Raw genomic sequence first — 27,563 nt, forward strand, 5'->3', positions numbered from 1 at the left:
ATAGTAAGACATAGTAAAACCAGGGCACTGAAAAGCATACCTAGATTCGATTGCAGGTTGTAACAAAAATCTTAATATGAAACAATCAGCAACTGATATTTTAATGGTGAAAAGATTATCACTCATTTGTTAATGAATACAGACTTTCTCAACCTAATGTTTCCAGGCATATAAAGTATGTTCCAGAGGACTCATTACAGCTAACCATTACTAATTCAAATTACCTTGTGTACAATGAGTTCATGGGTGCCATCTGGCAGAGTCCTCCCATTTTCCTGCATCAGGGGCATGAAAGAAAAGCCAAACAACTTCTTCTCACCCTTTTCTTTTGCTGAAATGCATGTGTAAATAGCAGCACTTAATATACATTTTAGACAAAATAAATGGATATGATACAACATAAAAAAGACTTCTGGAAGCTATTTGCAGCTAGACAGTCTAATATTATCTTAAATTTCTTTTCAGATTTGCACATTATCTTCTGTAATGGTTTATTTATCTCACTGTTAATCAGAAAGCAGTATTCTGGAATGGTTTGGTATTTAGTAACAACAAATAAAGGAAGCCACCAAATATGCAGTCTTAGAAATATACAGAATGCCAGGAAATCCAAACGAATATGAAAATAAAAGGATTTTTTTGGGTGACAATTACTTTCTACCTTCTGGTCTCCATTTTAGGTCAGCCTCAGGCTAAACTGCACTTCTATTTTCAAATAAAGCATTTGCCTCTATAGATATGACTGAAGATGTCGCTGTTCCTTATTGAACGTTAGACAGCAGATACCATTTTCAAACTTAGATGCCTAAGCTCAAATTCCAAAATTCGTTTATCACCTAAATACAAAGCAGACTGCAGAACACTGAGATGGCACAGATTTTACTGAAGCCAGTGAGTGCAGATGCTAACACTTGTGAAAACTAACCATTTTTTAATGAAATGTGTGTATATGTATGACTTTTGAGACAGAGTTTAACATAGTTGGGGTGCAGGCAATGATAACAAAAATATCCAACTTGTTCTGCATAGGAAAGATTAAACAAAGAATCTGTCTGAAACACACCACTGATGTTTTTCCTTTATTACTTCATAGCTTATAAAAAACTTAAAACTGAAAAAGAAGAAACCAACTCAAATTTCTTCCTATATTATCTGTTCCTTATATTTTGAAGTTTAAGCATCCAAAATCTAAATATACTATCACTCACTGTGTGCACCACTTTCCACGAAGGCAATCTAAATAACCAAATCTTGCTATATCTACATCACCAAAGAGTCAAACAACAGCATCTGTTTAAAAGAAGTGCAATTTTATCACAAGTCTGTGAGCAGTCAGCACCATAGCTATGAAACCTATCTTGCACGCCCTCGTATGCAGAACATGGACCCAGACCTCAATCTTTACCTCAAAATCAACCCTAAAATTGTTCAGAATGTTTAGAGAATAAGTGGGGAAAAAAAGCCCCACAATAAAAAAGTGATGTTGATTGACCATGATGTATCTATGTACATTTCCCATTGGTTGGACTGCTAAACATCAACGAAGGGACAGCTATAATTTTAGATAAATCACCAGGTAAATTCTAAATATGCATTTTGAGTTTACCTGAAATTCTGTTTATATTTGCAGCTGCAATGTTGTCTATTTCTGTTTAATAAAACTAGACTGGTTTCTCCCAGCATTTAAGTTTTCCCAAAGCACTGAGTTCCAAGTAGAGCTGCAATCCTGAGAAGCTCTCATGAAGGCATTTCAGAGAAAGTTCATGCAGCTGTCCTTTTCTTGAGGTATTATGGAAACTCATGTGCTGACTGCAGCTGTAAGAGAGAGGACTAGCAGAAGTCATGAACAGCACTTACTGGAACAGTGCCGGAATTCACAGCGGATATGTGCTCCTCTGAATTTATCCACAGGAATAGGAAGTTTCAGCAGCTCAGACCATCTGGGACCATTGTTATGATAAAGCACAAAGGAATGGTACTCACTGGCTGGTGGCTCTCCAGAGCCAAATGAGATAAAATCCTAATGAAGAAAAAAATGATTAAAGATTTAAAGATAGTATAGTTCACTGGGTAAGATGTCATCAAGGCTCTCTTCTAATGAAGACTATTTAACATTTACATTCCTATCATAAATGCCACATGTGTAGTTCAATACTCACTATCTTTAAACCCATGAAAATAGTAGCACTTTGTTAGTATTTACTGATTAGAAAAAATGGCAAGAATCATCCACACTGATGAGAATCAAAGTGTTATATAGGGGGAACTGGGTAATCAAGAAGGCTTGAGCAACAAATGTGATGTGAAGTCCTATGACACAGCACGGTCTATCCCGCGTTATGCCCAAGCAACAAAGAAGAATGTAACTGAGACAAGAACAGCCCAGTCTCAAGGTCTGTAGTCATCTGAAATAAGCCTGTAACCCTGCTGCAATCAGCGATATGTTCCAGCATGAAACAGTAAAGAAATCTGGACCCTCTGATTAGAAAGATGCAAACTGCTGGTTCCCTTTGCAACATCCATGATGGTCTTTCCATAGCACTGTAGCACAATAGGCAAATGGATTTGTCTTAAGTCCTGACTTGGGGATACCTATTAATTCCCTGTGGAAAAGCTTTTCTCCTCAGCAATTATAAGACATCACCTTTGCACCTTAATAGCCTTTTTTAAAATGTAAATATATATATATATTTGTTATGTTTATTTATGTATATATAAAAACATACATGCATTGCATGCCATGCATTTATACGTGCAATCTCTCTTCACATATACAGACACACAATTTGCACTGGGACTATTTGTGTCAGCCTCTCTTTAACTTGTCACTCAACAGCCCTCAAAATCATGCAGACCATGTGAAAAGAGTACTTTCAAATAGAAGGGGAAAAATTTTATTAACTATGTATGGAAAATGGTGAACAGAAATCTTTCGGTACAGAAATAAATCTGAGAAAGAGTCATTTGTCAATAGTTAAAATATGAAACAGTGCCTGTTTGTAAACTATCACAAGCAGCATGCAATCAAACCTGAAGAAAAGAAGGAATATTAATTTATTGTTTTATCGATACATGGTGGTGATTTTTGCATCAAGGATCTCTGATTTATTAAAATCAGACAAAAAATTGAAAGTTTTCTAAACATGTTCTGTGTATCATGAGGAAATGGATCAAGAGAAGAATTATTATGAAATAAGAAATTCACCAAGGCTTAATCTTGCTTCAAGATTTTCAGGACTCTTCTGGAATCATTAATTATTTTGCTGGCAATTACAGTTTATCTGAATCATGTAATTGATCACAGAAATAAAACAAACATGCATTTTATAAAACGTTCATGCAAAGTGGATACACTTTGAATATCTAAAGACAGCAAAAGATTAACATGACTTCTCCAAAGCAATTGTGTACTCCTCAAACAATGCCACAAAAGATAATTTATATCTAAAAAAAGTATATCAAAATGGACTACACCAAGGAAAAGCATACAACAAAGATACCTTTAAAATCTGACCACTGCTGTCCACAACATGCATTGTCACTTCCACATTTCTGGCCACGCTTTTCCCTCCTTTCTCAAACTCTCCTCTTTCTACAGTGATATATAAATCATTCCTCATTTCACCTATAAAAAAACACAAACCAAACACAAAGTTTACAGAAGGCAGTTCAACTTGCTTAATTTTTGCTTTTAGTACTTTAGTAGACTTTCATCTTCTCTTCCAAACAAGGGATAGTATCATACCCACAATTTATCAGTATTTATGGATTTTAAATAATAACAATGGTTTTCATAAACCAAGAAAACCCACAACAAAGCCATACTAAAAAAATTCCAGGGGCTTTTACTCATCTGTTAGCTTTTTTTGGTCTTTACAGTGATTATGTCTAGCTATACTAAAGCTGGTGTCTAGCTCCACCTTACCTAATGCCTCTTTTAATCTAAGGCATTATTAATGTGTTTGCTTTCATTTGTAATCATTACATTTCTCTGTTTGATGTCTCCTTGAAGAACTGATTACAACTTTTTTACACTGAATCTCAGAAGATATTATCTGAAGAAGCAAAAAAACATGAGGTTTCTGTTCTTTCCATTAAAAAGGCAGGCTTCCCAGACTGCTAGCATTCAAATTTGTCTTTCTCATTTAAAAGATCCCAACGTACTTTACATTATCAGGATGTTCCAAAGTTTGCCAGCAAAAATTTTAGCATATTTTCAGCATGTTGGAAAGGCCTCTGAGAAATTCAAACCTTCATTAACACATTCAAACTACAAATCCAATACAGGCATTACATAAGTCTTACACAGTATGTACAAGTTACTGAATACTGCTAGCGTATTTAAAACTAAATTCTTTGCACATTCATACAGGGACATGTTAAGTTTTCTGTCAAGACCGTAACAAGAACTTTTGGAGGAGATCCAAAAGTTGGTAATTTTATTTAGTTTAATTTGACACAAATCGCAAAGTTTATAGCTGGTAAAAGGAAGGAAGATTGATTGGGAGTTGCAGGGGGAACAGAACAGGGGAGAAGCAGTACTGGTGTTGACTGGAGTGGCATGATAGTGAAGCCTTTGTTCTGTCTGATAATGATATTTCTTTTTCTAAGAAGTGTAAACTAATCTAGCTCTGGACAAACATTACCAGAACTACATGGAAACAACTGGATTTTCCTTGTGAAATAGAAAAATACCGCACAGTGTTGTAATTAGAAGTACCTTCTAAAATTCTAATGTCTAGATTTGGTAGAAAAAGAAATTGAGAATGTATGCTTTTATCTTGTGCAATGCAACTTTAGCATAATGGGAATATCATTTTTTAGTAAAGCAGATTTTCACTGAGCACTAGTGAAAAGAGTGCAAGTATGACAGTTTTATGTATTTATAGGAGCATCATTTAGAAGTCAAACATGAGATGGATACTTCTACTGTCAGTAAAATTGATTACAAGATATTTAATTAATAAATAACTACCTCATCTTCAACTTACAGCTTTCTTTTAATGTGCAAGCAGAATTTGACCTGCTTGAACTTTCCAGCATACTCTCATATTTCACATTTCTTGCTTTTATTTTACTGCATAATCACTCACCAGTGATTTTGAAGTACCAGAAACAATGACCTTGCTAATTCTTCTAACATTTTTATAATATTATTCCATCACTGTATGCAAAATAATTAAATGATTCCTCCAAAGCACAACCTAAACCACTGACAAATGGAAAAAATAAATAAAAAAAGGGTAAAAGAGGAAAGTGCTATATTATCAAGTCCTCAAAAACCATGCCCACAAAATAAGGGGTGTATGTGGTTATTATTATTTACCTTCTGAAACAACTATGGAGTAAGGTTAAAATAAAGTTAGACAGAATAAACACAAACACATACCAGGACCAGATGGTACTCACTTAAGAGTTTTGTGTGAAGTCAAGAATGAAAGAGCTGAATTATTAAGTGTGTGCAATCATTGAATCAACCTCTGGTTCCCTATAGAAGCCAGATTCAAAATGAGGAAAAGGTGGAAAGGTGGTGGTTATTCAGGTAATGGACTGCAACCCTTGTAAAGAAAACAAACACAAAACAAAAACAACAAAACCGAACAGAAAAACCTGCAGAAGCAACCCCAAACCAAAACCCAAACACAAAACCTTTCTAAAGGATGTTGTGAATATGAGAAACGTATAAAGGTTCACACGAAGAATGGAGAAGTTGTGGAAGGAAAATCCACTAACGGATATGAAACAGAGGATCAGAAGCAGCTCAGGAAATCCCCTGAGTTGAAAATAGCTGGAGGCTGAAAGAATATCAGGTATAATTACCATACATGCATATATGCATGCACAGTTCTTACTCTTCCTTAGGTGTCTGTTTACAACACTCAGCTAGATAGGCCCTTGGTCTGAATCAGTTCTGGTGTTTATTCAAGTCACCCTTCAATTACCCTTAGAACGACTAGATTCTGATTATTTACACATTGCAGTAATATTTCTTTATAAATGTTTTAGAAACTAGTACAGTACAGTTACTAAAAAGCATGCAATATATTAGGCCCTTTCTTAGCATATGCTTATACAAGCATAGGTTCTAGTTAGTGCTGGCAGTCGGTCACTTTCAAGAGTTTCACATTCAGAAAAAAATGCCAACATATAGTAATCAAAAAGAGAAGCTTTGTTATATAACTAATTTTAGCCAACAATTTGTAGCTGCAGCATTTTCTCTTGAAAGATTAACTTGATTTCTACTTGCATTTGTGCTACATTCTCTCATTATTTACATTTATCAGCAAGGAATTACTTCAATTTCCCATGGTGTCTTCACAGAAACATAACCAAATAACTATGTTCACCACAAATTTTATGACCTACCCCAGATAAAACTCAGCAAAACCCAAGTTTTCTCCTTTCTAAACAGGGCAAACTGTACAGGATTTAAGTGCAAATGAAAATGATAGTGGAACAGGATGCTCAGAGAAGTTGTGGATACCCTATCATTGCAAATCTCCAAGGCCAGATTGGACATGGCTTTGAGAAACCTGATGCAGTGAAAGATGCCTCCGCCCTTGGTGGGGGCAGGAATAATGATTTTTAAAGATCAAAATAATCTTTAAAGGTCCCTTCCAACCCAAGCCGTTCTGTTTCTATGCACAAATCGGAAAGCATTTCTAAAAGAAGGAATCAGCGCTTCACAAAAGTTAGGCAGGCTTTCAAAAACAGCGTCTGCATTTTAAGGCTTTTAAAAAAATCCAACCCCATTGACTTTCACCCATTTAGCTGACAGAAGAAATCACAGGAAAAAAAACCCACAGGAGGATGTACTGTCACAAATACCGTCCTGTTCTCCTCGTACAGAACTTTGGCAGAGTTTGTAATCATTTGTCATGACAGGATAGTTCAGGTGAATTTTGACCTGATCTACATCTATTCAGGAATCTCTACTCCATTTTCAATGTCCCACAGAACATTAAGACATGTTGGTCACGTTATTGAAAGATAATGACAGATTTTCTCCATTATCATGCAAGACAAATTAAATCCAAGAGAAAACTGAGCCTCTCATGCTATATGAATAATAACAACGTTTCATATGGAAATGCGTACAAAAGTAGAAGGGAGAGAACAGAAATAGACAGGAAGACTAATCAAAAAGAATGTAAACTATGAACTACATATCAAGGGTAGCCTTTACCACACAGATATAACAGCAGTTTCCTTTCCTCAACGCGGCACATCTGATATTTTATAGTCTTTACAAATATGTAGGTTTTAGCTTAAATCTGGCCTTCTGTCTGGATTTGTACGCACACATATTTCACTTTTGGTTTAGAAAAGATCGCTATACCCAATCAAAATATAAGAAAACCAACTACATTGAACTTTCACATTTCAGGTACAACAATGGATTCCTGCTCATGACTGAGAGAAATAACAGAGTATGGTTTTGTCAAAATGCGTTCTATAAAGTATATGTATTTATTCAATGTGACTATTTGTCGGAAAAAGGCAGGAAAACATAAGGGTACAGGTGTCTATGACCTTCATACTTGGCCACACCAGGGCACCTGGGCAATCCTTCAGCATGGACAACAGTGATACCAAGAGAACACTGCACCCCAAGAGCGAACAATTACAGATCTGGCACAAAGCCAATTGTTTTTCTAAGGGTATAAAAGCAGGACCCTCTTGTGGCCAAATCTGAAGCCCCACCTATGGGTGATGCACCACCTAGGAATTTTCCAAATTCCAGACTCCTGGCATTGGCTGCAAGGAGGCTTCTCAGCTTGAAGTGTAGGCGTGGATGATGATTAGGTAGTAATTGGTGATATATTTCTTCTTAATCTCTGTTCTCTCTATGCAGTAATGATTTGCTAATTTTCGTCTGTGCTATACATACACATATATATACCTGATTCGCCTTAGTGTGCTTGTTTGCCTTAGTGCGCTTGTTTAATAAACTGTGATCATTATACAGCTAGCTGGGGATCACTTTTTGAGTACCCTGCCTGTTCGCAGGACAGATACATGTACTGGAATGTTAAGAACTTAAAACCATGCTCCTGACAAATCTTTAGCACAATATTTGTATGAACATTTGTAAGTAAAAGCTCATAAAATCAGGAAGTCAATGAGGTTGTAAAAGTCAAGCACAAAGCCTTATCAGAAAAGAGCTGACAGTGAAAAAAGAAAATGGGTTTGAAAAGTAAAATGTCGCTCTGGAAAGGAAAAAGAAAAGAAAATTAAAATAAAAAAATTTATTTGGATGAAAATTTTAAAAATTATTTCAATCTAAATATATTGCTCTGAAGATATCTTAATCACTTTTATTTCCTCAGTGTAGAAATGCCATGGCTTCAATCTTCCTTAACAGAAATTCTCTCAACAAAAATTGAAATTGTGTAAGATTAAGTTAGGACATTTTTGTGTTGCCTCCTCCAATAAAAACAATTCCAACTTCCTCTACAATGTATTCAAACATCAGAAAATTTCTGAATTTATCTATATTCCTTTAACTGATCTTTTTAAATTATGGAAACTGTAATTACACATTTGATTACAGGAACATGTACCATTTTTCTATAGGCTCTTTGCCTTAATCAATATATCAGACAGGTAATACTGACAGATTAGATCATCTTCTTTTTACTAAGAGGGACAGTTACAGCCATAAGTAGCACCGAGAGGTAAAGTCCTACTGAATATCTGAGTTCAGAGATAGGCTTTGGTGAGTATAAATGGTATCTTCAGATACCATAGTATTTGCATGACTCAAATCTCTCCAGCTATGTGTATTGAGATTTTCACACAGTCTTATACTTGACCAAATATGAGGAATTTACACAGAAACAAGAGAGGCACATCTTAAATGGTGGAGTACATCAGATTTTAATTACTGTTTGAAAACATGCCTATAGAATGGAATCTCAATCAGGCATGATGAGACTAAACATAACAAAAAAAGCAACATACTTATTCCATCTTATTTCTGTGTTGATAAATACAATGTTCCCTTCTCTAAGTCTGCTTCACTGAAAACATCCAATGGCTATTTTCAGCATGAAGTTAGGTAAAGGAATAAGCAACTTGAAACAACATTGAAAATGATGCTTGACTGAGTTGACAATCCTACTTCTACCTACAACGAAGTTGTGTGGTAACAAAGATTGAGAACATTTGAAAGCATTTCTTTCAAAAGAAAGGGAGCACATTTTCCCCTGTTCTTATGGAGCACTTCCATCCCCCAGCTCCTGTTGTGCCGGTTTTCTTTCAGCTTTCTGAATTCACCAGGGCTTCTGGACTGTGCAATGTATATGTGGGTATCAACATCCAGTTAGTAACACTATTAACCAATCTAGAGTCAAACACCTAAGTCAGCTTTGTCTAGGACTGACATACAGTTTTCTGGGTAAGAAAAGATTACAGAATGGTGAACAATACACACTAAGATCATTAAGGATATTTGGTGAAGCTAAACCACCTGGATCTCCTTAGAAGCGAAGGACACTTCTAGACATGTGGGTTATGAGCTGAGTCAACAGAGGCTGGAAAAAGGCAAATTAAAGAAGCCATGTGTTGAATTTTTGTGTTGTCTAAATTTCACTGCTTAGAAAGCTGCTTATCTTGGCAAAGCTTCCTTCTAGCCACTATCCCAATAAAAAAAGAGGTTAACACATTACAACCAAGCATAAGTAAGGCAGAAGGTTGTTGCACATTGGATGTGAGATGACAAACAACAAAGTAGAAAAAAAAAGTTGGTGTTGGGCCCTGTGAGAGTAGGAAGTAATAAACTGCCTCTTGGAAAAAACAGAACTGCGAGGATCACAGAGTGTATATCTAGGGAAGCTGTTTGTTCTTACTTCAGAAAATAATGCAATGTGTTAAAAAAGGGTATCAATATATTCTGCCCTGATTAAAGGCGTGACCCATTAACTGCAACACTTTGGCACTGGTTAGTACTCTACTATTTCACCTATCTGGCTAATCAAAACCAGATTTTTAAATATTAAAAGCAATAGACTGACGCAGTCCTACAAGAGCTTCTACTATGAAGTGAGGTCTAAAGCTATATGGAAATTGAAGTTCCACAGAAATTAACAAAAAATGTAAAGCTGCAGTGATATGAATGATTATACAGCCTTAACTTTCCTGTGCATATTCTGAAGGGATATTTACTCTGGTATCTGAATTTAACTGAATGTGAAAAAAGGTGCTGACCTAAAATGTCTGGGTTGCTAAACCACAATGTGTACAAGCACAGCACTAGCATATGAACCTGCCTCTTCTTAGGGTCTTGCCAATACGTTTCAGCTGTGACCTGGCAAACAAATCAGGAAAGCCCTATTTGTAGGCCTAGAGGGGAAAAACTCCAAACTCTTCTTGCCCCTGATGTAGGTGCTACCCAGGCACATGACAGCTCAAGGTTTCTGACCTAAAAAGAAGCCAAAGAAGCTTCATCACGTCATTCCAACTAGCAAAGAATTGTCCAAGGGCTGAACAAGAGCACAGCACAGAGACCTGATGAGCCTCAATTACATGAAAGAGGCAACTATAAAATGTCTGAGGAAAAGTCAATTAATGTTGAAAAGCAGCCAGAAGACAGACTGCTGCAGGACACACAGCTAATGGAGGTCAGCCTTCCCGAACCTGCCAACTATAAAACACACATTTTAAATAATGGGTAAAGAAAAAAGAGGCAGGAGTATTTTGCAGGTTGGAGATGACAGGAGGGGTCCTATCATCTCTATTGAGCAGTTTCATTCGGGATGGCTCTGCTTGCTCCCTTTCTTTCACAGGTAGGATGCTGCATCACCACTACTCAAGACCTGCCTACAAGAACTAGTCTACTGCTGCTCACATTGCATACCCCAGCTATGGGACCTACATGCAAGCTGCCTCCAGCCCACAGAGGCTTGAATGCTCCCACTGAAGCTCAAATGACAGGAACAACACAGGTAATCACTAGACAGAAGAAGGTCAGACCAGGACAAGCATCAGGAGAACATTTGTATGAATATATGTCAGCTGTCCTTTTATTTTTCTAGCAACTTTTGTACCTAACCTAAGCATCAAACTAATGATCCTTTCATCACAAAACTGCTTTTAAACTTACAGAGAGAAAACTGAGTTACAATTGCAACAGAGATATTATAACAAGACTTTTCTCATATTCCAAACACATTTAGAACTGTAGAATTTCTTGTAGCATATTAATATGGAACAAGGTTTTTAAGCTGAAGACAGCTGTCAAAGATCAAAGGTAGCTGTCTTTGTTAGAATGAAAAGTGTTTAGTTTGCCAGCTATCCTCAAAAAGCTTTCTAGTGAAATAAATTCCAATTTGATTATTTAGTATAACAAAACATAGTGTGATTGCACTTGAATAAGATAGCATCTCAGATAGTTATAGCTTTCAGTGTGCAAATCTAAACTGTCCTGACAGCAGCCACTAATTTAAAAATAATTACACAGAACTCACTAGGAGCTTTTGTTAGGAATTGCTTTTTTGAAAGCTTTGCTTGGAATTACAGGTCCTTTAGAAGCATGAATTGAAAAGGAGCAGAAAACACTATTTTGTTTAGAGAAAGCTCCTGTTCATTTACATCTCTGTAAAACACACGCTAATGAGTTGCTTTGTTTTATAACCTAAACATGACTTGAACAACTCTTAAAACAATTTCAGTTGTAGGGACTGAATATCTCTCAATGTAGCACAGATAATATGTTATTATCCAGGATGTAAAACTTGTGGATGAAAAATGTTTTAGAGAAAAACTCCTTAGACTATTTTGTAGAAAGGACAAGACTTGTGTAGCTACTGCCAGAGGGATGATTTCAAAAAATCATGAAGAATGTGATTTTACATGTGGAGAGAGCGAGGGACCCTTAGTCTACCTCACCTCCTACCCTTCAAGTCAATCCATACTGTGCCTTTTAGCAGCTAGGATGTTCAATGATCTTATTATCCACGCTGACATAATGACAATAACAAGCAAAACTAGAAGATAAAAGACAAAGGCAAGAAATTTTCCACTCCCTTTTTAGCCAAGTAAACTTTGAACTGGCACAGCTGAAGTTGTGATAAGAAGCAGTTATACAGAAACACAGGGAACAAGACAGAAGAACTCAATTCAAAAGTAGGTGGCCTTAAGTCTGGGTGATGCAGCACTGACCACCTGCATGTAGCCTGAATTTCAACAAGTTACACTACAAGCGGATCACATTTGCAGTACTCACAAGTTGGAGGCTGTAAAAAATGTAATTATGCAAATATATGTGTTTATTAATACATACCCTAGAGGGCAGAAGGGTAAGAGATTAAGTCCTGGGATACTATAGCAATACTAAACTCTTGCTAATGTCTCTCTGACAGCTGAACTTCGATGATTTCATGAAATTATAGATTGGTTCGGGTTGGAAGGGATCTTTAAAGGTCATCTAGTCCAACCCCCTGAAATGAGGAGAGGATCTTCTACTAGATCAGGTTGCTCAGAGTCCTGTCCAACCTGACTTTGCATGTTTCCAGGGATGGAGCATCCACAGTTTCTTTGGGCAATCTGCTCCAGTGTCTCACCACCCCCACAGTTAAGAACTTCTTACATGTATCTAATCAAAATCTCCCCTCTTTTAGTTCAAAACCATTACAACTTGTCCTATCGATACAGGCCCTACTAAAATGCAAGGAAATTACAAATTAGTTTCCTCAGGCTTGTCACAACCACACCATTCAGCTTGCTGTCATCTGCAAATCTGCTGAGGGTGCACTCAATCCTACAGTCTATGTCACTGATAAAGATATTAAGCAGCACTGGTCCTAGTACAGACCCCCCACGAGGGGTCAGTGCCCCACTTGGCACTGATCTCTATCTGCCCATCGACATTCCGCTGCTGATCACTACTCTCTGAATGTGATCATCCTACCAATACCTTATCCACTGAATAGTCCACCCATCAAACCCACATCTCTCCAATTTAGAGAAAAGGATGTTATAGGGGACTGTGTCAAAGCCTTACGCAAGCCCAGACAGACGGCACTCACAGCTCTTCTGTTGTCCACTGATGTAGTCACTGCATGATAGAATGCTATTTGTTTTTTCAGGCAAGACTTACCCTTAGTAGAGCAATGTCAGCTGCCTCAAATCACCACCCTGTGCTTTAGCATAGCTTCTAGGAGGATCTGTTCCAGGCACACACGTGAGGCTGACAGGTCAGTAGTTCCCAGGACCCTTCTTTCTACTCTTTTAAAAAATGGATGCAATGTTTCCTTTTTTCCAGTCACTGGGGATTTCACCTGACTGCCATTACTGTTCAAATATTATGAAGAGTGGTTTGGTAACCACATCAGCATATTCCTTCAGGACTCTGGGATACATCTTGTCTGGTCATATAGACTTGTCTTTGTTCAGATTCCTCAGGTGGTCTCAAACCTGATCATCTCTTACAGTGGGGGGGACTTTGGACTTTTGAGGTCCAAACACTCAAGAGGTGTGGAAAGAGAGGTCACGAGTGAAGACTGAGACAAAGAAGTTGTTGAGTACCTCAACCATCCCCTTGCCTATTGTTATGTTACCAGTTTGACAGTCATATTCTTGACCTTCTTTAGCTGACACACCTATAGAAGCTCTTATTATTATTCTTCGCATCTCCTGCCAAGTTCAGCTCTAGCTGTGCTTTGGCCTTCCTGATGCCATCTTTACACAACCGAGCCAAAGTCCTATACTCTTCCCAGGACATCTGTCCCTGCTTCCACTGCTTTTGCATTTCCTTCTTGCTGTTTAGTTTGACCAGCCACGTCAGTCTCTTGCCTTCCCGATTTCTTACACAAGATTCAGAATTGGATTTAATTAAAACAAACAAACAAACAAACAAAAACCCTCAATTAAAAAAAATTAAGATAAGCAATCTGGCATATTTAATGAAAATCAAAGTATAGAAGGATGTTATTTGAGAGAAGGTCATCCTTAAGAAGATCAGCTCACGAAGATACAGGCACACTGCATTTCATAAAGAATTTAATCACTATAGGAAGTAAAATCCCATTATCATAATTATTTCTATTATTTATATTCTGCTAGCAAGTTTTTATATGTTACATATATTCTTGTTTCCAGAGAAACATTAAAACCACTCAGCATGTGTTAGAATTCTGGGAGCATTGGTGACTTTGGTAACACTACTGCCTTTTTACTATTGGATTAAGTAAGTTTTGGCATTTAAATCAAAGGCAAAGATGAATAAACAAATTCCTTTCCTCAGTTACCCTTCTGTCCTTTTTCAATAAAACATTATCTGCATTTTCAGCTTTATTACAGAAATTCTCAACAAGCCCTAAGAAACACTCATCAGAAAAGAGCTGATTAAGAAAATGAAATGTCCTTTATAAGGGATTCTCAAACTGTAATACCTTCAGCTTTCAAACGGATTGTAGATTTGCCACATAAAACCTGATTGCTCTGTGATCTGTTTTTTCCTCTTTCTTTTAACAATGAAATGTAAAACAAGTCACTTTGAACAAGCGGAGCATAAAAGACAAGTTTTTTTTTAACAGAAAACTTTGACCTGCTGAGTCTGTACAGCTACAATATAAAGTATTTCCAACAGAATTTTGAAAGCCCATCTATTTTTACAGAGCTAAAGCATTCATGTTAGTTTGCGAGTGCTCCTTGCCTGGTTAATGGAAGCCATAACTATCCTTGTATACACTTCCCATGCATAACTGGTACTTATACAATGCTCAAATGAAAGCCAGCTTACTCCTCCAAATCCTATAAACTGTAGAAGCCCTTTTCCCCATCCTCCATGTCAAGAGACTTTAAATCAAGGGAAGTCCAATTAAATTCTGTCTTTCATTTCCATAGTTCTCTCTTTTCTTTCTGATCCTAACAAAGCAACAAAACAAAACAGAGGAGATGGGAAGAAGAACAACAACAACCTAGAAGTTCCTTGCACTTGTCCTACCAAGTATGTAGTCATGTAGTCGCCTCTGTTGTTATCAGTGACTTGTGGAAATGATAATTCCTTAGGTAGATAGGATCAAAGTTTTAAAAAAGTATTAAAATAGGATTTGGAAGGCAGAGACTGTTCCCTATAGAGTACTACAGTTTTGTGAAAGGTCAAAATTCAGGGTGTCTTTAATACACAGTATTGCTTAAGAATATTTTGTGTAACTAATATATCCAGGCAATATCACTCAGTAATGAAAAATACATGTATCTGGATTCCTGGAAATCAGAATAGCAAACAATGGCAGGTGTTAAATTTAGGCTGTTTGTACTCCATGCAGGATAGAGAAGACTGGAAAAATTCATACAAGTGTGTCAGACATAAATTTCTTTTCCTAGAATCAACAGCTCTTCACTAAGTCCAAGCCCACTGACAGATACAGACACCACGATGAAAAGAACAGATTCTGTAGCTTTCATTACATTTTTGCTCTCCAGACTCTTATTCTAAGCTTTGAAAGAGGGAATATGCTTCTAGTCAAAATAACATCATTGAAAAATGCATGTTATGATGAGGGTAGCATTTTGTGAGATCATTTGTATAAAAAGACAAAGATTCTAGTTTTAGTTTCATTTTAAAAGCTTCTGAAAATAGAAAGCAAGAAGGACTGGAGAGTGTGTGCTTGCACATTAAAAGAATAGAAGACCTTTTAATAATCCAGATGAAAGAGTAATGAGTATATTCAGTAGCTTTCAAAGACAGGATTCTGATGAGATTTAACTGGACAGATAAAGGACATCTAATGAAATTAAAAGCTGACAAATGCAAAGCAACCAGATGTGATGGTAAAAAAGCCTAAGTTATGTTTCCTAAATTAAGCATATGAAAGCTTAGTGTAGGAAACCTAGAAGCACTGCAACATCCTGGGCAGCTCATTCTATCTGCTGAAAGAGCAGAAACTTTAAAGGAAACCAAACAGAACATTGAGAAACAAAATGTGACTTGTATTGTTTGACAAATAAGTCTGAAAGTATGACAGTTCTGTTATGGAAATGAATACTGCAGCTTCATGTAGTCTTTAGCTATGCTATTTGCAAAATTACATCACAGACTTAGAAGAGGGTCAAAACATTCAGAGTAAAGGATTACAAACCAAGAACTTTGCAGTCAGGACTGACCAGCTCAGCCATAGTTATCAGCATTATACACCTTTTAAGACAATGTACAAGGAAAACAATGACTCATCAATTCTTTAACCTTTTCTAATATAAAAAGAATTTAATAATTTGGATGGACAGGAAGAAATATAAACCCTGATTTAAATTCAAAGCAAGTGTTTGTCAGATCTCAGCAGTGGTAATGCCACTATTTCAGATCATGAGCTGAAACAGGGTGTCCATAGCTAATTAATACCCATCTACGACAATCTGTTGCGATATCAGCCAACAGGCCAACTGTTTATGCACTGAAGTACGTTTATGGACGAAGACATTCGGAGGCTAGCTGCTGTCTTCCATAAGATACATAGCCTTTTAAAATTGCATCTATAGCTGTTTTAAATAAGAATTTTCTTTGATATTATAGACAAAGATGCATAGAGTATGTTCATAGGTGAAGTTCTCTGGAGTAAGGATCAGGCCTAACTGAATTGCTTAGTGAAAAAGTCATTCTACAGTAAGACATGAGATTAATTTATGTACTAGAATCTCATATTGAGTGGATTTTGGCTCTGGAATTTGGAAACAGATTCCATGAGAATGCACTACATAAACCAGAAAAAAAGCTGGTAAAAGTACATATAGAAAAATAGAAAACAGCTTTTACATTCCATCACCTATAATGTACATTAATCTAACTTAAAGTACTGCCCAAAAAGTCTAGTATGATAGTAAATATTAAATGCTAAATTTTATGTACTAACTAATGATGTGGTTGTCTGCCCTTTCAGGAATGGTGAATACGGAAATTCAGGGGGTAAGCACAGTTATCCTTCAATACTTTACAAAGCTTTCCGAGACCATCGGCTTGTGCATCTGCAGACTGCAAAACTAGGATGATGGAAGGAAATTTACTAGTTGTTGCATAGAGTTTGCCCTTAGATAATAAAATAGCTAAAATAGTTACCTATTTCACAGCCTTTTTGAATCATGTATGCTTTTTTCCTAGCTATCTACTTCATTTCCTAAAACACTTGGAGTTCATTGAAACATTCTGTGGGTCCTGGAAACAACATTTTGTGGCTTCACCCTGTCAAGCTCCAGTGACATAAAAAGCATTGCTCTATAAAACCATGCATTATTATTGTCAACAAAATTCTGGTTTGGCATGTATGCTGATCCTAGTTACTTTTAATGACAAAATGTCCAAAGAGAAAAGATATGATGAAAAATGGAGGTCACAGAGAGTTAAAATAAACCAGAATAGGAGAGAGACTTAAAATTAGTGATTTATAAAAGAGATACTGTAGTTTAGCATCATGAAGTATTAATGAATAATTCAATACAGTCTGGTTCAGAACCCTAAACTAAGTGCTAATTAGCCATAGCTACAAACTTACTTTCAACAAAAATATAAAATAAGATCTAATTAATGACCATTTCCAGTGGCAAAAGATGAAATTCTCTAATTTATCTCTGAAAAGAGGCACTAGAAGGGATAAAAAAATTAAAGGGGAGCTTTAAAAGAAAAATGGCATTTCAAAAGCTAGGTTCCTGTAGGCATTTCAATGCCTAGGGCATACTGCTCTGGTTAGTCCTTGAAACTCATCATTGCAAGAGTGAGATGATTATTTCTCTTTAGGAAAAATATCTTCCCTGTCAGTAAACGCAGAATAAATAAGCGGAGAATAAAAAAACCGTCCATTTTGCCAAGCTGAGGTGAGCATACATTTGGACTGAGAAGGCAGCACAACAAAACCTATATATTATTTTCTTAATAAAAAAGAAAAATTGGACAAACTGAGCCTGCACAATTCTTTTAAACCAAGTTGAGAAATTCCTCCAGTAGCTGCTATACAATAGTCTGCTATAACATGCTTTCCGCAGTTTATGACATCACATCATTTCACAACTGGAAAGTGAAGAGATACAAGAACTATTTACAGACCTTAGAAAATTTGATAAACAGACTAGAAGGTCACTAAATCAAAAATAAATGGAAAAAGGTTTCTTAATGAGAGTTATAGTGTGCTCAGTAAAACTGCTTCCACTGTTATCAGCCATATCGTCTACAGTACTCATTTGATTCAAATTACATGTCCAATAATAAATAAACCCTAGCTAATAAGCCATAAGATTTCAATTGAATGCTTCCATTAAACAAACATACATAATCTAAGTTCAAATGAAATGGCATGTGACTCACACATTTTATTGTTCTAAATATTGCAGCTACACCAGCAGAGTATTTTCACAATAATCCTAAAACTGTTTTGTTGAGTTTTGTGCATGTTTTAAGTGATTAGTAATACTGACCAAGATGCAGAAGGACAGATGTTTAATTGGCAGTAAAAGCACAAGAGTGAATTCTCAGTTGTCAAGTTTCAGGAAAAAGTTCAAGAGAAATCCATGCCCATAGATAAAGCTGAGTCTCAGTAACGAGTTTTAAATGCCTGTTTCTACCTCCTTGATTAATGAAGTATTGAAGCTTATTTATTCTTGCCTCAGAGCCTTAGTTTATTTCTGATTTCAGTACACACGAATACAAAGACAGATCTTTATAAGAAGAAGGTAGTGTCTTAAAAATCTGCAAGTCATGAGGATGATTTACATTTGCAAGAGTCAAGGCACTGTGTGTGGACTCAGCTGAAAGTAAGATGTGAGCTCCTCCCTGCAACATTTCTCAGCACCAACACAACGCCATAATCATGCCAAACTAGTCTGCTTGCAAATATGCTTATCCTTTAAAGAGACATTTCCCTTATAATTTCCAGCAGCCCATTAAAGATTTTAGAAATTTAATTTCAGGGACAGAACTATAGATAATTCTGTAATCTTCTTTCTGTATTTGCTTCTTCACATTCATACTGACACAGTCTTTCTACTTTCCTTAGCATCTTTTTAAGTATTCACATATTTTGTCATAGAATATAAGCAAAAAGTCTCTACATCCCTATTATTATCTATTTCCAGTATCTTAATTTTCGTATTTGACCCACAAACTTCATGAAACCAGAAGCTGTACAGCATTGGTGAAATTCTGTGAATCCTTATTTAGGAAGCTACCAGCTCTTATGGACATAATGTTCTGCTGGTTATGTCTTTCTCTGCGTAGAGCTCAGCAGTCTTGCATTCAGTGATCCTCACTTCTACAAAGTGGGGTTCCATCTCTCAAAAAAGGCTGCTATGGCTGTATGCCATAGTAACTAAACAATGTATAGTTACTAGTAACTATATACTATAGTATACTATATACTAGTATACTATACTAGTAACTATAACTAGTAACTATACAATGTATAATGCAATAGGGCCACTGGGACCCGGTTTTCTTCTAACTATTTGAAAAAACCCCCTAACATAAAAGTCTCCAAAGTGATAAGAAGTTTTAGTCTACAGTATTAATGTGGAAAGAAGCTGAAAATGAAATAATTTCTCATTAGTTCTTTCTTTTTCTGCTTATTGATTTTTTTGTTTTTAACTTACCAGGCATTATAATATTGGAAAAACCTAGTTTCCTTGTTATGGATACTCCATGGGTAAACCTGGATGTATACTCTCTCCTAATTTGTTCTATGTCTCCATGAAGCAATTGAAGAGAAACTGCCAGACCTGAAAATGAAATTAAAAATGAGAAAAAATAAGACATTAAAACAGAATATAGTTGTAACTACTACTTTAAAATTACATACATTTGCATTTTCATACATTACATACACATTCCTGAGAACTCAAAACATTCATATTATACCAAGCCAACCCACCTCAATTTTTTTTTATGTATTTGGGAAGGGTATCAACCACCAGAAATCAATAAAGATTTGTAATCATGAAACAAAAAAAAAAAAACCATAAAAACAAATACCCATTAAAAAGCATTACTGATGTGTAACGGTACTATGATAACACGCTGGAGTAAAATTATCTCAATATAATCGAGGATGGATTGAGGCTTTAATTGGAAAAAGAATTAGAAAAATGTCAATTCAGAAAAACATCAATCGGCAATATTTGCTGCCATTTCTATTTTTCACTTCCTTCAACACAATGCTGTCTTCATTGGTGTGCAAGAAAAAGTGGAAACAGAATGTCCCTATCTATGGGAGAAATTTGTAAGTCTCATTACAATGCATCACTTAACCCGATACAAAGTTATACAATCTATTAACCCAAAATCTGAAGAAACAAACTCTAATAAACCAATATAGCATAATAAAATATGTTATTGATGATAAAATGACCATAATGACTGAAAATACAACCTTTTTTCAATATTCACCAGATTTAATCAATCATGCTCTTTCCTGTGTTTGCGAGAAGACATACAAAATGCAAGGATGACCACATAATAATTTTCCAATATTTATCCCTTTAGAACCAAGGAAGAATAACTTAATCAATTATATCTGCAGTACACAAATAAATTGCAAACAGTATACTAATTACAGCCGAGATTAACAAAAGACATGCCTTTTGGTTATTTAAATAAGGCAAGTGCCAGGATGGTACAGCTTGTACAGATTAGTCTACCCTAACCTTCAACATTACTGCAGCATATCATGTGCCAACATACAGATCAAGGAGAGAACAAGAGCAAACTCTTCATATACACTGAACAACTGGAGATAAACAAGCAACTCAGAGGACTCATAACTAACTTTAGATTAAGTTTACATAAATAACATGCATATACAGACTGAATAACAAGGTCATCAGTCCTTTCAGCTTTGGAAGAAATTCCCCCTACAATCATGTTACTATTTAACTGAACAAATTTACTTGAAGTTTTTAAATCAAAGCTTGAAAAATCCGTACTAAGTGCTGTCAGTCCAGGCTACTGCCCTAAAGAGATCAGAGATCTAATTACATGACAACTTTTATCTTTTTCTTCTTACCTCCACTAATATTTTATTATTGTGGCAATTCCAGAGAACGTGATACTCTGACAAGACTTTCATTCTCTTACGAAAAACAGCTCACCTACACATCTCGAACTGAGTACATAAACAAATCTTACAAGGAAAAACACTGTGAGGTCTATTCTATTTTAAGGACTGTATTTAATAGCATGTACATTAATTATTTTGGTAGTAGGAACTTGTTCTGTGGTTACCCTGTAAGCAACTTTTAGGAATTAATTGCAACTATTTTTGGTGGAGACAAGAAGAAAAAAACCCCACACCAGTGATGCGGCCAGCTGAGAGTACAGGAGGTTGGTAAGAAATCATACAGACAAAATTCAGACTCTGTTAGAGCAGGTGAAAAGTTTTTCATTGCTGGATGGGAAGAGCTAGGCTGGGTATAGTTCACTTACACATATGGATATTTAGCCCAACTCCAATCTTGTTTCTCTTATATTTTAAGAAATCATTATACATACATATGTATGTATATTCATACCCCCATATGCCCCTAGTGCACTGTTTCCTTGGAAACCTGAAAAGCATTTGCCATTGCTCCAAATCACATCAATCACAACAGCATTAATCAGATATTGTACACCACCTGGTGTTGAGCAAAGTTATTGTGTGTTCTAAATAAAAGTTGAAGACCTCAAATCCAATTCATACTACAGTTCTCTTTGTGTAGAAATTTTGCAGATTTCCTTGAAGAACTTAAATTAGCTCAAAAATGAGATAAATGTCAAAAAAAAAAAAAATCAATGTCAAAACAGTTCTAACTGGAGAAATAAGCTGCCTGTCAAGGATTTGAAATACTTGATTATGCAAGGCAAGAAAGGTATTAACTCTCTGTATTTCACATTGTTAGACATTGTTAGAAAGTGAAGAGTTATCTTTTTATATCCAAAAGCATCAAGAAAATCTCTCACTGAGCACACTTAAAACACGGCTTAGTCTTTTCCCCTGTAGTTTAAATACATCTTTGGAATTCATCCCCCAGCAATTCAGACTAATGAAGAATGCTGGATTGAAGATATCAAAGATATTTAAGAATGTTATACAGTGCAAATGGCCCAGTATGACAGGAAAGAGTGAAACTAAACCAGAATGGAAACTGAGCAAAGATGCCCAGGGAAGGAAGTCCGAACAACCTCTGAAAACCAATGCTGCAAGTTAATGGTCTTGCTGCTCAGGGTCCAGTTGCCTATGAAAAGAGAACTGACAAGAAGGGAAGCAGATCTGATACATCTGGTAAAAACACTGAAGGCAGGAGTGTACGGACTTTATATAATCGTTGAAAAGATGATCCCCAGTTAAGTGTTCTAATTGCTCTCTCAAACTTCCACTAATTTTGCAAGGAAAGCTAGGCTCCCCTGCATCAAGGACCCAATACCAATGTAGGAGATATGAATATGACACCCAGTGAAAAAGAATCTAAGAGAAAGATTGCAGAGATATTCTTTTTGCATACAGAAATAGAAAGTAAATTCATTCACATTTCTCCTGTGGAAACATGAATAACTTTTCTGTCATATAACAAAGGTAATATCCTTTAGTTTAATTTATTCCACTCTGATGATGTATGTCAACATCAGTTCCTTTTCATCTCATTTCATGCACTACACAATAAAATTATCAGCTGTAGAAAAAAATTAGAGCATCTGATGGAACAGCTGTGCACAGGCAAAGCAAAACAGAAAACTACAACATGCCACCATACACTGCATCTGGCTGTGGCCGATACGATCGCTACACCGTTTGTGAGACCTGGAATCTATCTGAAAATTCAAAACTGCAGATTTCTGATTTCTAGAACATTAGGAGCTAAAACATAACATGACAAAGATTATCCAGTCTCTAAAGGACTGACATTTTATTTAGTTAGGAACAGAGCGTAGCTTTGTCCTCTCAGAAAAAATTTCAATTACTTTCCTAGTGGTAATTAAACCCTCTCGTGTTAGCTATTATTCTTCATCTACTCCAGTTCTGAAAATATTACCACAAAACTCTGTGTAGCACTGCAAACAGATCTGTTTTTGTTTCTTTTGCAAGCACATGAAATTCCTTACAATTAACTCACACCACAGTTCACCACAGATTATTTTTATCATTCAGGTGAAAAATAATACAGAAAATTGACAAGCCGGCTGAATAAGCACTCCAGATTTTTGATAGATCTGTCATTTCACCTTAAAACAGCTTTTATACTGCATTACTGATTTCTGCATTTAGTTATGGCAAAAGACAACTGTTTATTATGCTTACAGACCACTTATTTGCATCTGAGCTTCTGGGGGGGAAGGGAAAACATTTACATTCAGCTTCTATCTACTGGCAGCAGAGAATCCTAGATCATATTAAGAATAAAATGCCTAGCAGCTGCTCAGGAAGCTGATAGAAAAAAACCTCAGACAGAACGCTATTCAGCACTGTTTGTATTTTAAGAAAGGTAATAAAATACGGCATCTGTCCAAATAAAGCTGCCTATGGGTGTTAAAACTATTCTGAAAACATACATGTGGTCCCATTTCTGGTAGTATTTAAAGTGGCCAAATTACTAGTGCAGAGATAAAATCAGTAGATTTCCACATTGGATTTGGGAAACAATTGACTTATTGATTTAATGTGATCTGGGAAAAATGTGTAAATCTTATGCAATTTGGACACAGCAAAATCTGTGTAATAAATCCCACAAATTACAGCCTGGGAAAAAAAAAAGGTTTTTTTTTTTTTAAAAAAGGAGAGGTAGATCCAATCCTCAACAGCCTTTGTTAAAGTCTTTATTGTGCTTACTTTCAGTTATCAAAGGAAAATCCAAATTCTTTGTCTTTTCCTCAGCTTTAAATACTGCTTTTTAGCTTAGTAAAAGAGAATGCAAAAAAAAAACAGCCTTTGAAAAATGTTGACAACTTTCTTGGAGCTCATGAATTAAATAAGCTTTTGTACCTAATGCTTTTGCCAAAAATGCCCTCAAGTGTGGAAAGTCAGGGTTTTTTTCTTCTTCACATGGAAGATAAACACTTAAAAGCAAATGGCATTATTATCACGAGTAACTTGGCTTGGAGTTTCTTTACAGTGGAGATGGTAAAGCCTTAAGTACTTCTTGTCAGAATCACTGTAGGATGAAGGTTAAAGGACCAGAAGGCTGAATGATGAGTAAGCATCTAGCCTAACCTCCTTACACGGACTATAAAGATCTTCAGCAATAATTTCTCCAATTCTTACCTTAGTTACCCAATGATGCCCTTTTCTATTAGCAATACTCACAGCATGTCAATACCCATTTTCACTCTATGCTGTTATATTGCAAAGATAAATCATAGAATCATAGAACAGTTAGGGTTGGAAAGGACCTCAAGTTCATCTAGTTCCAACCCCCCTGCCATAGGCAGGGACACCTCACACTAAACCATCGCACTCAAGGCTCTGTCCAACCTGGCCTTGAACACCGCCAGGGATGGAGCATTCACAACTTCCCTGGGCAACCCATTCCAGTGCCTCACCATCCTTACAGTAAAGAACTTCCTCCTTATATCCAATCTAAACTTCCCCTGTTTAAGTTTTAACCCATTACCCCTTGTCCTGTCACTACAGTCCCTGATGAAGAGACACTCCCCAGCATCCCTATAGCCCCCTTCCAATCATCTTGCTAACTTTATTTTAAATTACATTTTTGCACACTTTTGTTAATTAGAATATTAGGCAGTGCACAAAATACACAGTTTTACATTCTTACATACTTTATATTGCTTCTAGTGCAAATAACAGACAAAAGTTTCCAGGGAAAACCCACTATTTTCTCCTTTATGAAGACCAGCTCTGCCATGCAAACAGCCTTCACACCATTGTACTCAAAATGTAGGTACTTCCATTCCAATTATGTGTTATTTCAAATAAAGAAACAGTTTAACTGGGACCTAAAGAAACAAATGCTCACCAAAATAAAGCCCCAGATAACATTTGTGATGAATTTGTAAATAAAACTCTTGAAGAAGCTAATATCATGCATATATGTTCTATAATTTACCATTTTAAGTAGTCTTACAACATTCTATTCTTTCAGTAGATAAACTAAAGGAAGTCAACACTATTTAACAGTAACAAGCATGATGAATTTTTGGAAAAGGCTTATAAAAACCTCACTGCTAAGGCATAAACCAACTCAAGATGAAAATATGAGTCAGCTATTATCATTCTGTACCCTTAGGAAATTCCAGGTTTAAACTGGATGCTGTCTCAATCACATGCAGAAATCATATGGGGAGCAGGAATAGGTAGGTGACCATCCCCCCATACTCAGCACTGGCGAGGCCACACCTCGAACGTTGTGCTCGATTCTGGGCCCCTCACTACAAGAAAGACATTGAGATGCTGAAGCAGGTCCAGAGAAGGGCAACAAAGCTGGTGAAGGGTGTGGAAAACAAGACTAAATAACAGCTGAGGTAACTGGGGTTTTTTAGCCTGGAGCAGACGCCTGCAACACCGGAGCGGAGAGGGGAGAGATCAGCGTCCAGGAGCCTCACCTCAGAGCGACAAGAGCCACTGAGGAGGGAGCCTCAAGTCCTCAACAGGACTTGCCCAGGACTCGGAAGCTCAGCTCCCGCGAGGGGCTGACTCACAGGGGGCGGAGCCAGGAGGAGTGGCACCAGCTGGGAGTGGCTAAAAAACCTTCCCAGGGAGCGCGGCGACCAGGAGCGCGGCGACAGAGCCGGCAAACAGAGAGCGTCGAGGCAGAGGGTCGAGGCAGTTCGCGCGGGCAGGCGAGCAGGCAGGGAAGCGTTCCATCCGCCTCATTGAGAGGACTCGCCTGGAGTACAGGAGGGGGAAGGAGTGCTGAGGGACGTAGACGGATTGATTGACCAGATAGATCATGGTTACAACACGATCGAAAGCTGTAGTGAGTACTAATGTGGGTATCCAGACTGAGCCTTCCTGCAGACATGCAGCTGTGCAGGTCTCTGGCTGCAGCGAATGCCTGAGCCTGGCACTTGTATTGGAGGGAGCCAGTGATACTGCTTGTGTTCGCTGTGAGCAAATAAATGACCTGCTCAGGCAGGTGGCTGAACTGAGGGAGGAGGTAGAAAGGTTGAGAGCCATTAGAGAGTGTGAAAGTGAAATAGATTGGTGGAACCACACCCTAAGGCAAGGGCAGAGGGAAGTGGTTCAACAAGATATGGATCCCCTTCCCTCCTACCATCAGATAGAAGGAGAGAGCTTAATGGACAAGGATGGATGGAGGGAGGTTCCTCCTCGGAGAGGTAAGCGAAAACCCTCACAATCCCTTCCTCCCTCCCAGTTGCCCTTGAATAACAGGTACGAGGTCTTGGAAATTCAGGGCCAGGTGAATGGAGATGGTGAGGCAAATCTATCTAGTGAGTCACCCAGGGCTAGTCACTCACCCACATACCTCAGAACTTCCCCAACCAAGAAGAAAAGAAGAGTAATTGTGGTGGGTGACTCCCTTCTGAGGGGAACAGAAGGGCCCATTTGTCGACCGGATCCACCCCACAGGGAGGTCTGCTGCCTGCCTGGGGCTCGGATTAGAGATGTTAAAAAGAAGCTCTCTGAACTGGTGCAGCCGTCTGACTACTACCCACTGCTGGTTTTTCAGGTTGGCAGTGACGAAATTATTACGAGGAACGTAAGGGCAATGAAGAGAGACTACAGGGCCCTGGGACGGCTGGTTAAAGGGTCTGGAGCGCAAGTGGTGTTTGCCTCCATACCTGTTGCAAGCGAGGGTGAAGGGATATATAAAAAGACTCTGCAGGTTAATGTATGGCTACGTGACTGGTGCCAAAGGCAGGGGTTTGGGTTTTTCAGTCACGGGCTGCTGTATGGGACACCTGGTTTGCTGGTGACAGGCGGGATACACCAGTCCCAGAGAAGAAAAAGGGTTTTGGGGCAGGAGTTAGCAGGGCTTATTGACAGGGCTTTAAACTAGTCATGAAGGGGGGAGGGGATTTAACTGGGCCTGTTGGGGACAAGCCCAAGAGGAACATGCTAGGGATTGAAGGATGGCGGGCTAAGGAGGACTATCAATCTCTTGTTTCACTTGTGGGAAAGGATAGCTCTTTAGACCCTGTCCCGCAGGGGAAAAAGGGTACTAGGACTGGCTCCCTGAAATGCCTGTACACCAATGCACGCAGCATGGGGAATAAACAGGAGGAGTTAGAAGTCTGTGTGCGGGCTAAAGGTTATGATCTAGTGGCGATTACAGAGACATGGTGGGACAGTTCACATGACTGGAATGTGGTCATGGATGGCTATGTCCTTTTTAGGAAAGATAGGTCAGCGAAGCGAGGTGGTGGAGTTGCTCTTTACGTGAGAGAGCAACTAGAATGTAGTGAGTTCTGTCCGGGGTCGGATGAGGAGCAAGTGGAATGTCTGTGGGTACGAATCAAGGGGCTGACTGGCACGGGTGATACAGTTGTGGGGGTCTATTACAGACCTCCTGATCAGGACGAAGGAGTTGATGAGGCTTTCTACAGGCAACTGGAAGTAGCCTCGCGACTACATGCCTTAGTCGTCGTGGGGGACTTTAATTACCCCGATATTTGCTGGAAGACTCACACA

The 27,563-nt window shown here is 37.5% G+C and overlaps 1 protein-coding gene across 3 annotated transcripts in view; it reads right to left on the reverse strand.

Moving 5' to 3' along the window:
• The window catches only part of DOCK4 (dedicator of cytokinesis 4), a 265,386-nt gene that overhangs the window by 87,434 nt on the left and 150,389 nt on the right, over positions 1–27,563 (reverse strand). For all 3 annotated transcript variants that reach the window (XM_065695089.1, XM_065695013.1, XM_065695172.1), the window contains exons 13-16: positions 19,576–19,701; positions 3,501–3,625; positions 1,858–2,020; positions 225–331 (exon numbers count right to left, since the gene is read on the reverse strand). In XM_065695089.1, the coding sequence (XP_065551161.1) occupies positions 225–331; positions 1,858–2,020; positions 3,501–3,625; positions 19,576–19,701 (521 nt within the window). The remainder of the gene's footprint in view (positions 1–224; positions 332–1,857; positions 2,021–3,500; positions 3,626–19,575; positions 19,702–27,563) is intronic.

Source organism: Lathamus discolor, chromosome 1 (assembly GCF_037157495.1).
Source record: "Lathamus discolor isolate bLatDis1 chromosome 1, bLatDis1.hap1, whole genome shotgun sequence".
Classification (NCBI taxonomy): Eukaryota; Metazoa; Chordata; class Aves; order Psittaciformes; family Psittacidae; genus Lathamus; species Lathamus discolor.